General features: G+C 52.2%; 1 protein-coding gene across 1 annotated transcript in view; it reads left to right on the top strand.

Annotated features, from left to right (window-relative positions):
• LOC309685752 (electroneutral sodium bicarbonate exchanger 1-like) overlaps positions 1-10,873 on the top strand; it is a gene marked incomplete at both ends in the record, with an annotated part of 77,630 nt that extends 66,757 nt beyond the window's left edge. The window contains 14 exons of the mRNA XM_082501477.1: positions 696-835; positions 1,210-1,297; positions 1,735-1,881; positions 2,046-2,137; positions 2,621-2,795; positions 2,930-3,063; positions 3,953-4,151; positions 5,313-5,456; positions 6,159-6,272; positions 6,626-6,787; positions 7,384-7,635; positions 9,085-9,153; positions 10,417-10,590; positions 10,691-10,873. Of these exons, the coding sequence (XP_082357603.1) occupies positions 696-835; positions 1,210-1,297; positions 1,735-1,881; positions 2,046-2,137; positions 2,621-2,795; positions 2,930-3,063; positions 3,953-4,151; positions 5,313-5,456; positions 6,159-6,272; positions 6,626-6,787; positions 7,384-7,635; positions 9,085-9,153; positions 10,417-10,590; positions 10,691-10,873 (2,073 nt within the window). The remainder of the gene's footprint in view (positions 1-695; positions 836-1,209; positions 1,298-1,734; positions 1,882-2,045; positions 2,138-2,620; positions 2,796-2,929; positions 3,064-3,952; positions 4,152-5,312; positions 5,457-6,158; positions 6,273-6,625; positions 6,788-7,383; positions 7,636-9,084; positions 9,154-10,416; positions 10,591-10,690) is intronic.
• Between the last annotated feature and the right edge of the window lie 2,300 nt (positions 10,874-13,173).

Genomic DNA, 13,173 nt, shown 5'->3' with positions numbered 1-13,173 from the left:
CGTTAGGGTATCCTGCGTGGCGCAGCCTTCGCTGGGGGCTTGAGGGGTCGGGGCTTGGGGACTTTCTGCTCTGACGGCTTCGTTTCCCGTTGCCATCTCCAGATATGATCCTGGGCCAGCAAGAGCAGTCCGCGGGGTTTGATGAGCGCATGCGGGCGAAAGTTCGAGAAGTGCTTTTGAAGAAGCATCACCATCAGAACGAGAAGAAAAGAAACAACCTTCTCCCCATCGTCTGCTCATTTGCTGACATGAGCAAGAAGCAGTTAGACCTGCATCCCCTTGACAAGCCAGGTGAGGGTTCCTGCAGGGTTTGGTACCCGGTGAGGGTTTCTGCCAGGCTTTGGCACCAGGTGAAGGTTTCTGCAGGGCTTGGCCCCATTAGACTTCTCCCAGCAAAGGAGAAGTGTCCCGATTGCTCCTTGCCTGTCTTTCTCAGTGTCTTTCTTTCTCCTCCCAACCCAAACACTCACTCCTCATCCATCTCCCACCACTGCAGAAGCTAAAAATGGGGTGAACCATGACAGCCATGCGATGGATCTAAGCAAGGTGAGACACTCGTAGCTTTCTTACGCTTTTAGGCCAGATTTGCTCTTGCAAACTTGGCTGCAGAGTGTTCTGCAGAGTGCGGTGGGCTTTACTTTTGGGGTAATGGCCTGAAAATCCTTTGTCATGCCCAGGCGGAGCTGCGCTTCATGAAGAAAATTCCTACCGGGGCTGAAGCGTGCAGCGTGCTCGTAGGAGAGCTGGATTTCCTTCGCCAGCCCATCGTGGCATTTGTCCGCCTGACCCCAGCTGTCCTCCTCTCGGGCATGATGGAAGTTCCCATCCCAACGAGGTCTGAATGAGAAGCGCAAAGTTTTTATTTAAAAAAAAAAACACCACAACAAAACACCAAATTCATGCATCAGTTGGGCGTCCCAGGAGAACACAGCCAGTGGGAGCAAGCACGTTTCTCCCACCCACATCTCCGTGCTTTCATTCCTCCCTTCCCTGCTGGAGCTTTTAAACCCATTGGCCAATTTTAATGAAAGTTGGCCCAAACCTCAAATTTGTGTTTGGTTTTGATGCGTTTCAAATTCATCACCGGAGTCGGTGAGCCTACACGTCCCCCCTGGAGCCACGCTCTGGGCTGGGAGCTCCCAGGGATTTCCTTGGGCGCCCTTTGAGTGAGGCCATGTTCTTCTCTCTCATTTTGGTTTTCTTGCCTAGGTTCCTGTTTGTTTTGCTTGGACCAGGAGGAAAAGCCCATCAGTACCATGAGATCGGCAGGTCCATGGCTACTATCATGACGGATGAGGTGTGACGAGATAAGAGATATCTCCGGGTCATTTTTTGGGGCTTTCTTCACCTCTCCCTGTCTCTGTAGTAGTGAGGAAGAGGGTTTGCTGTCCCTGTTAGCTGCCTGCTGGAGGCTAAAATCCCACCTGGGCTGCAGCCCGCGCCTCATCCTTCTCCCCAGAGTCCCCAGCACGCTGTCCCCAGTGGTGGCATTGCCAGGGCCAGTGAAACTTCTCTGCTTGAAGCAGAAGGCTGTGGTGTGCCATGGGGGACGGGAGCCTGGTGGAGATGGTTACAAATACTGTGATGCACAGATTTTTGCTTTGGGGGGAATATTTCCTGCCACTTCCAACAGGCGATTTGGGGGAAATGACCTTGCATTTAGCCAAGAGCTTATTGCACTGGTTAGGACATCCGAGATGGGTCATGCTCTCACCAGGTTGTCTCCTACGGCAGGTTTTCCACGATGTTGCCTATAAAGCCAAGAACCAGGCTGACCTGGTGGCTGGCATCGATGAGTTTCTGGATCAGGTCATGGTTTTGCCGCCAGGAGAGTGGGATCCCTCCATCCGAATTGAGCCCCCGAAAAACGTCCCTTCGCAGGTGGGTGCTGCAGCAGAAGGAGGCACGAGGGGGACGGGCAGGAGGGCAGCACGGCTGGGGGTGCTGCTCAGGGGCCCAACTTCACAGGTCACGTACCCAGCCCAAAAAGCAAAACAAGCCAGTGGCTGCAAAGACATATCTTTATCTTATTTCCATTTTAACAGGAAAAAAGGAAGGTGCCAGAAGCTCTCGATGACAGCGCTTCTCACAGCAAGCCGGAGAAGCACAGCGGTCCTGAACTGGAGCGGACAGGAAGGTGTGAACTGAAATAGTTTGGTGGGGTGTTTTTCTGTTTGCCCCTAAAATCTGAGTGTGCACCTCCCTTCTAGCAGAGTTTTGGGGTGAACTGGGTCAGTGAAGGGGCTCCAGGTTCCCAGCTTGGTCCCCTGGGCTGGGTGGGTGGGAGATTTGGGCAGCTGGGCTCAGCCGCACCGTGGTTGCACAGAGGTTTTCTTGCTTTGGGGTGGAAGCAGATGTGTAAGTACCTCCAGGTAGAGCTCTGCTGCTTCTCAAAGTGAGGGACTGTTGCAATAAGAGGGGACGGGCTCTCAGGTTTGGTCTCTTTTTGTTGGAGGGGTTTTTTGTATGCCTCAGTTTCTACTGGGGCTAAAATGGGAGAAGGAGACTTCTTTTTAGCAACGGAAGTTACTCTGTGCTTATGATTGTCCTTCCTCAGCCAAGAAAACTTAACGCGGTCTTCCACGAAAATGTTGTGTTTTTTTTTTTTTCCTTCCTCCAGGCTCTTTGGAGGTTTGATCCGGGATGTGAAGCGAAAAGCCCCCTGGTTCTGGAGTGACTTTCGGGATGGTCTGAGCCTGCAGTGTCTGGCGTCCTTTCTCTTTCTCTACTGTGCCTGCATGTCCCCCATCATCACCTTCGGGGGACTGCTGGGGGAGGCGACCAACGGCCACATAGTGAGCACCTCTCTCTGTTGGGTGGCATGGGGGAGGACAAAACTCATGCAAAAGTCCTTGCTGCAGTGAATTTGCACTTGTGTTTTTCCCTCTAATGACTTAATTACTCACTGCTGCCTCTCTTCCCCGGACAGAGTGCCATGGAGTCGCTGCTGGGCGCATCCATGACCGGCGTGGTGTATTCCCTCTTTGCTGGCCAACCTCTCACCATCCTCGGCAGCACCGGCCCCGTCCTCGTGTTCGAGAAGATCCTCTACAAATTCTGCAAGTAAGGCTGACTGCTGCGGCCAGGTGCTGCGAGCGCCTTTGGAAGGCAGGGATGGAGAAAAGATGTTTTTCTTAGTGGTAGTTGGTAGATTTAAGTTGTCTTCTGTGTCACAGACATCACGCGCTGCTGCTTTAGTATGTGACGGTGCAGGAGCCCTCGGTCTCTGAAGGATGGATGGGTGGTTCGGGTTTTTTAGGGTTAAAGTGAAAGAGCAGGAGGAGGAGAAACCACAAGGATGTGGATGGCCGAGATGGGCTGCACAGGGAAGATGAGACAAATTACTCTGGTTTGGGAATGAGGGAAGATTTGCTTTCCTCTCAGTACAAACTTGGGCACTTTTTTGCATGATTTTTGCTGGAAGTGGAAATATATTTTACCCACATATCCAAAGAGTTTTCTGGTCAAATGTTTTGATGATTTTTGAGAAAGCAGGAGCTTTTCAGGCAAAATGGATATTTTCCATGACAGTCTTTTTGTTGTGGCAACTGTGATGGGAGATTAACCCCCTTATTGCAATTAAATTTATTATGAAGCCCCAACTTGCTGGCAGCAGGTAACTGGGTGCAAACCCAGCCGGTTTTGCTGTTAGGGCATCGGGGTGATGTGGGAGAACACCACCTTCCACAACAGGGACCTGACCTCAGTTAGCCTCCGAGGCATTAACACAAGGTCGTTGTTAAATAAGGATAATTAAATAATTAGCCTCTCCTCCTGCGGGCCCACACCCTGTGCCGCAGCCCTGAGGCTGTCTGTCGTAGGACGTGGAAACTGCATTTACCATCCGCAGCCTTGACACGCTCCTGAATTGCTGCCGACTTTCCCCGAAGGAAGGCACGGCTCGGAGCCTCTTGCTGCCCTCTCCACCCTGCGTTTTCTTTTGCTTTCCCAGGGACTACGCGCTCTCCTATCTCTCTCTCCGGGCATGCATTGGTCTGTGGACCGCCTTCTTCTGCATAGTGCTGGTGGCCACTGATGCTAGCTCTTTGGTGTGCTATATCACCCGCTTCACCGAAGAAGCCTTCGCCTCCCTCATCTGCATCATCTTCATCTATGAGGCTCTGGAGAAGCTGAGTCACCTGCGAGAGACCTACCCTGTGCACACGCACAGCAAGCTGGACTTCCTCACCGTCTCCTAGTGGGTTTCTTCCTCCTAAAACACCGCTGCCCCTTGGCAGGAGCTCAGGGCTGCACCTCCATCGCCTTCCCCTCACCCCCGTCTTGGCTTCTCTCCTCCCAGCTGTAAGTGTGAGGCACCGACCCATCCCAGCAATGAAACCCTGCAGTTCTGGGAGAGCAACAAGATCAATGTGTCTGGCATCACCTGGGAGAACCTCACGGTGACTGTAAGTGCCCCGAGTCACTGCTTCCTCGTGCTGCGGCCGCGGGGTCCAGGGGCACTGGCCTGGTGCAAAGCTCAGAGCCCTTCAGGTGATGGTGGGCTTCAACTTGTGCCAGTGCTGCTCTGAAAAGTCATTACTTCAGTGTGTTTAACCTCCTTGGGCCTGGGAAGGAGAGTCCACCTCTCCACCTCATCCCCGACATGGTGGGCAATAACTGTTATCCTCAGGACAGCGGTTCTGTCTGGGAGCAAGGTTCAGTGGGTGCTTTGGTTATTGGAGAAGTTGGAGGACTTAAGTTCATGCTTGAAGGCTGTAATTAGCTTCCTTAATTGGTTCCTAGTAACTCCAGGCCTTGCTTTCTTACTCAGCGCTGTCTGAAGGTACGTGCATAAACTTGCATGTCTGAGCAGCCCCTTGGGCCGTTGTTGCTGGAAGCAGAGCTCAGGCACAGGGTGGGACGCTCTTATGGACATCTTCACCCCCCTTGGCCGTGTCCTGTGAACCCGCCCCTGGGAAGGGACAATTTGTCTCTTCTCCTTTCCTGTCGCTGTTGTCTTAGCCCTCCTTCCCCGTTCCCTCTTTCGCTCTCCCCAAGAGTTCCCAGTGTTTCCTTCCCCTCTGGTGTCTTCAGCCACGGTTACCTGCCGTTCAAGCGGAGGATGTGCCATAGGTCTGTGGTACGGTGTCCCATCACATCTCCTCTCTCTGCTGTCTGTGTAGTTCCATGTGTCACTTATTCAGCTGCTGTTGATCGTTAAATATAAATCTCCGCTAGCTGCAGCAGTCCCGAGGTCACAGATCTTGGAGCAAGATCCTCCAAACCCCCAAGTTATCCGAGGTTTCCTTGACGCATGTGCACTACCTTTGTGTCCTGATGCTCTGTTTCCCCAGGAATGTCGGTATTTGCATGGAGAGTTTCGTGGACCTGCCTGTGGACACGATGGCCCCTACACGCCCGATGTCCTCTTCTGGTGCTGCATCCTCTTCTTCTCCACCTTTGTCCTGTCGGGCTTATTGAAGAAGTTTAAAACCAGCCGCTACTTCCCGACCAGAGTAGGTAGAAGACGGTGGCCAGCAGCAGTCTCCACACTCATTTCCCAAAATGGCTTTCCCGGAGCACTAAGCAGTGTTTGCCACCGCTTGGTCAAACTGGGAAATATTGGACCTTGAAGGCCAAACTTGGATGTCCCTCACTCATTTCCAGGAGTGCAAAACGATCGTAGCGTTTCCCACCTGCCTCGCGACCTGCCCCGGAGTGGTATTTTCCCCAGGCAGTGGGAAATCGGTCTTCCAAAGTTGGTTGTTTGTTGTATTTTCATTTGTGGTGTTTTTCACCTGGTGTGCCCAAGGGGAAAGTTGATTCAAATGAGGAACTGCCATAGAAAAAGACACAAAAGACACCGTTTCTTCCTTTTGAGGAGCAAATGATGCCTCAGTGCCTTATTCCCGTTGTAGCTGTGAGTGCAGCTGTAGTGGCAGACGTCTGTTCCGTTATTTTTTAATATTTATTGGCTTTTTTTTTAAGTTTGAATTTAAACCACCCTTTTCCACCTAATTAAACTTTTTTTATTGCCTGACACCAGATCTCGCAGGTACAAACACAGCAACAGTATCTAACCGAGGGATTTGGCTGCATCTTCTCAGAGTGGTGGGAATTTGTTAACCAGCCTTAATGCTGTTGATGTCTTTAACTTTTCCATCTCACGGTATGGCCCCGTTTGTGCTGTCCCTTTCAGCTCTGCTTTCTTGCTCCAGGTACGGTCCACAGTAAGTGACTTTGGTGTCTTCCTCACCATCGTCATCATGGTGCTCATTGACTTCCTGGTTGGGATCCCGTCGCCGAAGCTCCACGTCCCCCACATGTTCAAGGTAATGGGGTGTTTTGGTGTGGAGCCGCTTTCGGCCCTTGGGGATGCCACAGGGTGATGCTGGGACAGGACAGGGCTGAGTCTGGGGATGCTGGTGGTGTTACCATCTCCTCTTCCACCTCCGAATGCATCGTTTCCTTCTGGAAAGAAGACGCCAGCCCCAAAACTTGATACCTACAGAAGTATGTATAGGTGCTTGCGATGAGGACGCTGGCACTGCTGAACCCCGTAGGAGAGGGTGACATGAAGGCAGGGCCAGGAGATGAGGCGGCACAGCGATGGAGAGGAAAATCAAAGCCAGTGAAGTGGCTGGGCTGGGAGTTGATCCTGATGTGTGTTTTGGCTTTGTTGCAGCCTACCAGAGACGACCGCGGGTGGTTGGTCAACCCCATAGGGCCCAACCCTTGGTGGACGGTGTTGGCCGCGCCCATCCCAGCTCTGCTCTGCACCATCTTGATATTCATGGACCAGCAGATCACGGCTGTCATTGTCAACAGGAAGGAGCACAAGCTGAAGGTAAGGGGCTGCAAGAGCTGACCCCATCCCCACCCCACTCTGGGCTGCAGGTGTGGGGAGAAGCTCCTATGCCAAGTGCTTTGTGAAGGCGTTGGTTTGGGACAATGTCAGGCTGTGTGGCAGGATGCTCTGCTGGATTAGTGATGTCACAGGGAGCAAACGAGGGCAGTTCAGATGAGCAATCTTTTGGAGGAGCAAATTAATTTTCGAGCACTATAGAAGCGTATTTTTGTTTCAAAACGCCAGCAGGAGCTGGGGGAACGAACTGTTTTGACGCACTGCCAGGGATAACTCAGGGTCACATCTTGCTTACAAGCAGTAGAAATTTCTTTATGAATGAAAATAGTCTGTTTGTTTGTGTGTTTGTTTGAGAAGTAGCTATTGCACAAACCTCCCAAATCCACTTGGTCTGAACTCCTGCCAGATTTTCATGCAAGGTGCTTGCGCAAAGACCGGATCCATCCTTATTTTTGCCAATTCTTCTCTTAAATTTTCAAGAGGGTGACTTGCGCCCAAGTAGGGTTTGAGTCTGAGTCGCGACGTTGTCCTCGCTCTTGTGCTGTGGGATGCTCTGTTCCTTGTTTTGCTGCCCACAGAAAGGATGCGGGTACCACCTGGACCTTTTCATGGTGGCCGTGATGCTCGGGGTGTGCTCTGTGATGGGGCTGCCCTGGTTTGTGGCTGCGACTGTCCTGTCCATCACCCACGTCAATAGCCTCAAAGTGGAGTCTGGCTGCTCAGCTCCAGGAGAACAACCCAAGTTTCTGGGGATACGAGAGCAGAGAGTCACCGGCTTGATGATCTTTGTGCTCATGGGCTGCTCTGTCTTCTTCACTTCGGTGTTAAAGGTAAGAGGAAAATGCAAAACGCCCAACAAGCGTGAACTTTTTGGAGGTTATACAAAAAACATCCCCTCCATCCAGGCCTGAGTAGGTGTGGAGCAGAGGAGGAGGCAATCCCAAACCTTGAGGCTTGGCCCACGGTGGGAAGCAGCCTCAGTTACCCTTTCCAGCCCTTCACACCCCAGTTTGGTGTCCTCGAGGCAAGCGAGCAGGACAACTGCTTTAATTCCCAGGTGTCTCTCAGGCCCACCTGTGTTTATGGGTTCCGATGAAGCGGATTCAGACCAGTACACTGCTCTCTTTCAAGCAGGCAGCACCTTATGGGATGCAATTTGCTCCCCCAAATGCCTCCCAACAGCCTTTCCCAGTAGCTAAACACACCAAAATCATCCCCGTGGGCTTCCTTGTGTGTTCCTCCCTGTTACGGTTTGAGAGACCCATAACAATTTGTTGTCATTTAGACAATCATTCTATCACCCGATGACCCCTCCCCACCTGGGAAAGGGAAATTGGGAAAAACAAGAAAACCCGAGAGCTGAAGTATAAACAGATTTAATAGAATAAGATTAGATAATTAACATTAACAGCACTAAAGAACTGATATTGATCCCGACACCAATACAGAATATGCAAAGATTATACTCAGCCAATTCTATCAGTAGGAAGCTGTGCACTCCCAGCAGTGGACAGCAAATGTCGGACACTGCGAGTGCTACGGCTTCAGGAGGAAGGGAAGGCCTCAGGGCTCCGGCACCAGGGCACGAAGTTCTCAGGATGGCAGCCATCAAGGGAGAGAGAGAACTTCGCAGCAAACTTTCTAATTTATAATGAGTGTGATGTTGATGGTATGAAATAATCCTGTTGGCCAGCTTGGGTCAAGTGCCCGGGTCTCGTTCCTCCTCATCCCTGCACCTGGCTAGCTCGAAAACACTGAGACCTTGAGACCCACACACCACAGCTGGCTGTAAAGTAAATATTTTCACAAATTCAGACACTGGAGTCTTCTAAAAAAGCGAAGATTTTCCCAAGCATTAGAAGAGAAATTAGTCCTGTGTCTCTCAAACCAGGACACTCCCACAAAGTCACCTCAGCTCTAGGCTAAAAGGAGGCACTTCGCTTTTGGGTGTTGCCGCAAGAATGTGTAGAAATGTTCTTCTGCCGTCACAGAACGTGGTGTACAGTAGCATGGGTGAAATGGTCTATTTTCCTCCAACCTTTCAGGAAAATAGGATTATTCTAATGAAACGTAACTCAGAAGCTCAGCCTAAAGCAGAGCATTCACTCACTCACTCGCACGCACAAAACCTCTACAGGTTAAGAGGTGACACATCTCCAACCCTGTGGAAACTGGAAAGTTTTAGGCAATTTTAGGCAGTGCCTCTAGAAGAAAGCACTAATACTGAAAAAGCAATTAAAAAATAAATTATTGCATTCTTTTTTTTTTTAATTTCCCAGTTTATACCCATGCCTGTGCTTTACGGTGTCTTTCTCTACATGGGCGTGTCATCGCTCAGAGGGATTCAGGTACGGACTCTTACAGCGTGCAGCTCCCTGCTGTGTCATCTCCAGAGAAGCAGGAAAAAAGCAGTGGGGTGGGAGAAAACCTCCCCAAAAGCAGGCAGTGAAAGTATTTTGTATAAGGAAAAGATTGGTGGGGGCACAGGAGGTACGTAGGGTGGGAGGACCAGGCAAGTTCAGCGCACTCTGCGTCACGGTTTGGGACAGGGCAGTGTTTGGTGTGGTGAAAATGGGGGAATTCAGTGCAAAGCGAAGGCGATTTCTACTGCCGGTGGGAATCCTCGCTGGGGGATTCAGTGGGCTGAGAAATGCCAAATAACAAACAGAAGAATAGAATATATTAAAAATATATTTTTATAGAAGAACAGGGAGGGGGGGTGAGATGATCTGAGGAGGACCTGGGGGTGCGGACTGATGAGAAGCTCACCGTGAGCCGGCAATGCACGATCGCAGCCCAGAAGGCCGACCACATCCTGGGCTGCATCAGCAGTGTGGCCGGCAGGGCGAGGGGGGATTGTGCCCTCTGCTGTGCTCTGCTCTGGGGAGACCCCCTGCAGTGCTGCCTCCAGCTCGGGGGCCGCAGCACAGGAGAGCCATGGACCTGGTGGAGCGGGGCCAGAGGAGGCCCCGGAGATGCTGGGAGGGCTGGAGCCCCTCTGCTGGGAGGACAGGCTGGGAGAGTTGGGGGTGTTCAGCCTGGAGAAGAGAAGGCTCCGGGGAGTCCAGTGCCTAAAGGGGCTCCAGGAGAGTTGGGGAGGGACTCTGGATGAGGGAGGGGAGCGATGGGACGAGGGTGTATGGTTTGACACTGACAGAGGGCAGATTGAGATGAGATATCAGGGAGAAATTTTTCACTCTGAGGGTGGTGAGGCACCAGCGCAGGTTGCCCTGAGAATCTGTGGCTGCCCCATCCCTGGAGGTGTTCAAGGCCAGGTTGGACGGGGCTTGGAGCAACCTGGGCTGGTGGGAGGTGTCCCTGCCCAGGGCAGGGGGTGGGACTGGCTGGTCTTCGAGGTCCCTTCCAACCTAAACCCTTCTGTGATTCTATAATAGAAGGATGTGGAATAATTGCAATTTGGTGGGCAGCTCTCATGGACACACTGGTTTATAGATGGAGCAAAGGGAAAACGGGTGCTGCTCCTGGGAGGAACAAAGTGGGATCCAGGATTTCTCACTGCACGCGAGATCCTGAAAACTCCTTCCATGTCCCAACAGGGCCGGAAACTTTCCGCAGCCCCAAGGGGTAACTTTTCCGCTTTTATTTTGCAGTTCTTTGACCGCTTGAAGCTCTTTTGGATGCCGGCAAAACACCAGCCGGATTTCATCTACCTGCGGCACGTTCCCTTGCGGAAGGTGCATTTCTTCACCTTGATCCAGCTCATCTGCCTCGTCCTGCTCTGGGCCATCAAGGTGTCCCGTGCTGCCATCATCTTTCCCATGATGGTAAGAGCCGGTGCTGCTCAGCAGCGGGACGTTTGCAGCGTCGGAGTGAGACGTAGCATCATCTCAGACCTCACCCCCTCTTCCTTCTTATTTTGTGAAGGTTTTGGCTCTCGTGTTTGTCCGGAAAGTGATGGACTTCTGCTTCTCAAAGCGGGAGCTCAGCTTTTTGGATGACCTTATGCCAGAAAGCAGGAAGAAGTTGTCCGATGCCAAAAATGAAGCCAAAGAAGAAGAGGTGATGCTTGCTGGGTGCTCGGGGCTGGATGTCTCCCTCGGGCTCTGAGATTGCCTCTTTCTGTCAGAGCTTCTCTTGAAATGTTGGGGGAAGATCCGAACTCAATAGAAATAGATCCTGACAGCCTGGATCCCGCATCATAACCTTGTTTTTAAATTAGCAGTGAGCTTAACACTTGAATAGCGGTATAATTTTTAAAGGTGCCATTTATAATAAACATTATCATTATGATGGAAAGATTTGCTCATAAGGGTGGTTTTAACCCCCCCCAAAATGTTTGGAGTGAAAGGTCTTTCCCCGGCTGCGCTAACAGAAGGTCAGAAGGAGAGGGCAGCACGTGGGCTTTGCTGGGTCTTTAGTTTATCTCCACTTCGATCATAGACAGACAACTTTGATTTGTCCCTTTTTATGTCAGGAGTCCCAGGAGATGATGGAAGCTGCTGCTGCAAACTCCGTTCGGCTGCAGCTGGGCAAGACCAGCAGCGCGGATATCCCAAAGCCAAGCAGCGACAGGTAAAGCCCCACCAAGCAGCAGGACCCCCGGCAAGATTAGCCTGAAGGGGGTTGGCAGAATTTTCTCCACGTTTATCTTTGCTGAGCATCCCAGCGCCATGCACTCAGCTTGGTGGGAAGAGCAAATTTATGGGCAGGGCGGGCGGCAGAGCGCTGGCACAGGCTGCCCAGAGAGGTGGGGGAGTCTCCCACTCGGGAGCCATTCCAAACCCGCCTGGAGGTGTCCTGTGCCACTGCTGTAGGTGCCCCTGCTCTGACAGGGGTGGGACTGGGTGAGCTCCAGAGGGCCCTTCCAGCCCTGACCAGTCTGGGATTCTGTGCAGAGCCTTTGCACAGAGCTGTAGCTCTGCGGCTCTCCGGCTCGCCTTCCAAACCTCCTCATCCCGCCCAACCCGCTGTGCTTATGCGCAGCTTTGGTTCTCCTCCCCCCCGTTCCTGTTGCTGGTGCTGATGCGCTGGGTGGCGTCAGTTCCCACAGTCACAGATTGCTGTCTCAAATATTTATTGCAGGACTGATCCTTCGGAGATTAATATCTCGGATGAGATATCAAAAACACCCGTGTGGAAGGCTCTCACTATGAGCACGGAAACAGTCTGAATTTGGGGAGGAAAGAGGTAAAGGATCGCGTGGGAACGTGGCCGTGCTCCTTTGCAAGCAGTGGCACGTGCCTACGGCTTTTTGTATTTTTTTGCTGGCAATGCCGCGCAAGCGGCGAGGGCTGCGGCACACGAACCAGCTCCTCTCTGCCGGCGCGGTCCCACGAGCGGGGCAACAGCCCCACTGATGACGCTCTCCCTCCTTTTCTCTCTCCTCCCTCCCCCCCGACTCCAGTTTTCATGTGTAGGAATCTTGACTTTGAAGGAGAGGCGTGAGAATGTGACTCGGGGATGTGCCCACGCAGACATGGGCAGAAACCGCTTTTATTTTGTTTTCCAGTTGGCGGATTCCCCTTTAAGCCACGGCGATGGTTTCAGCTGTCCTTGGTGTGCTTCAGGCATTCCCTCTCTCCAGAGCAGCAAACTGAGGTGCACATGACAGTCAGTGGAAGTTCGGTGGTGTTCCGCCTCGCGTGTTCGTGTGTGGGTTGTTGCCGTTTTGTAGCGGTAGAGGGACTGCTGCCGCTTCATCGTTCAGTGCTATTTTTTTAATATCTCACTCCTCCTCTTCTGTTTCTCTTTTTTTTTTTGTTCCCCCAAAATAAACTCTGAATGTTTCTGTTGTATGTGACGCATTCTCCACTTTCTTCTTCATCGCGACCAGGTTCTCGGGTCTGGTTTGGGGTCCTGCCTTCAGTTCGCCCTCCTGTCTCTCCCTGGCAGGAGAGGGATGCCCTCTGTGGCGGGGCAGCGCGGAGTGCCCGAGCGGTTGGGCCGAGGCGAAGGAAAAGCATTTGCTCCCTGCGCTCCAGTTTTACATTGGAGTTTTTTCGGAATTTTTGTTTGTTTGTTTGTTTGTTTTTATTATAATTATTTTTCTTCCTTCGGCTCTGCCGTCAGCCTGGCAGCTGCAAAAGGCAGAAACGGCGCCTTCTCCTCCCCCGGCTGTTAAATTAATATAAGGCAGCGCTTCAGATCAAACCCCTCCAATCCGCCGGGTGGTGGCGGGAGCGGCCAGGCGAGACCTGGGGCTCTGTGTCCCCGGGCGGCCCCTCCGCTGTCCCTCCGCTTTCCTTCCTTTTCCCTCCCTGGCTCTCTCGCTGTGGTGTTTTTTCCTCCTCCCCTCTCCTCACAAAGCCGCATCTCTCTCCAGGGTGGGATGAGCCCGGAGGCAAGTGGGAAGGTGCCTTTTCCTCCTCCTTTTTCCTGCCCCTTTGCAGGAAGAAGCTGTTGAGCAG

The sequence above is a fragment of the Vanellus vanellus genome (assembly GCF_965231255.1).
Source record: "Vanellus vanellus genome assembly, contig: HAP1_SCAFFOLD_52, whole genome shotgun sequence".
Classification (NCBI taxonomy): Eukaryota; Metazoa; Chordata; class Aves; order Charadriiformes; family Charadriidae; genus Vanellus; species Vanellus vanellus.
This window is presented reverse-complemented; position numbering and strand designations above follow the sequence as displayed.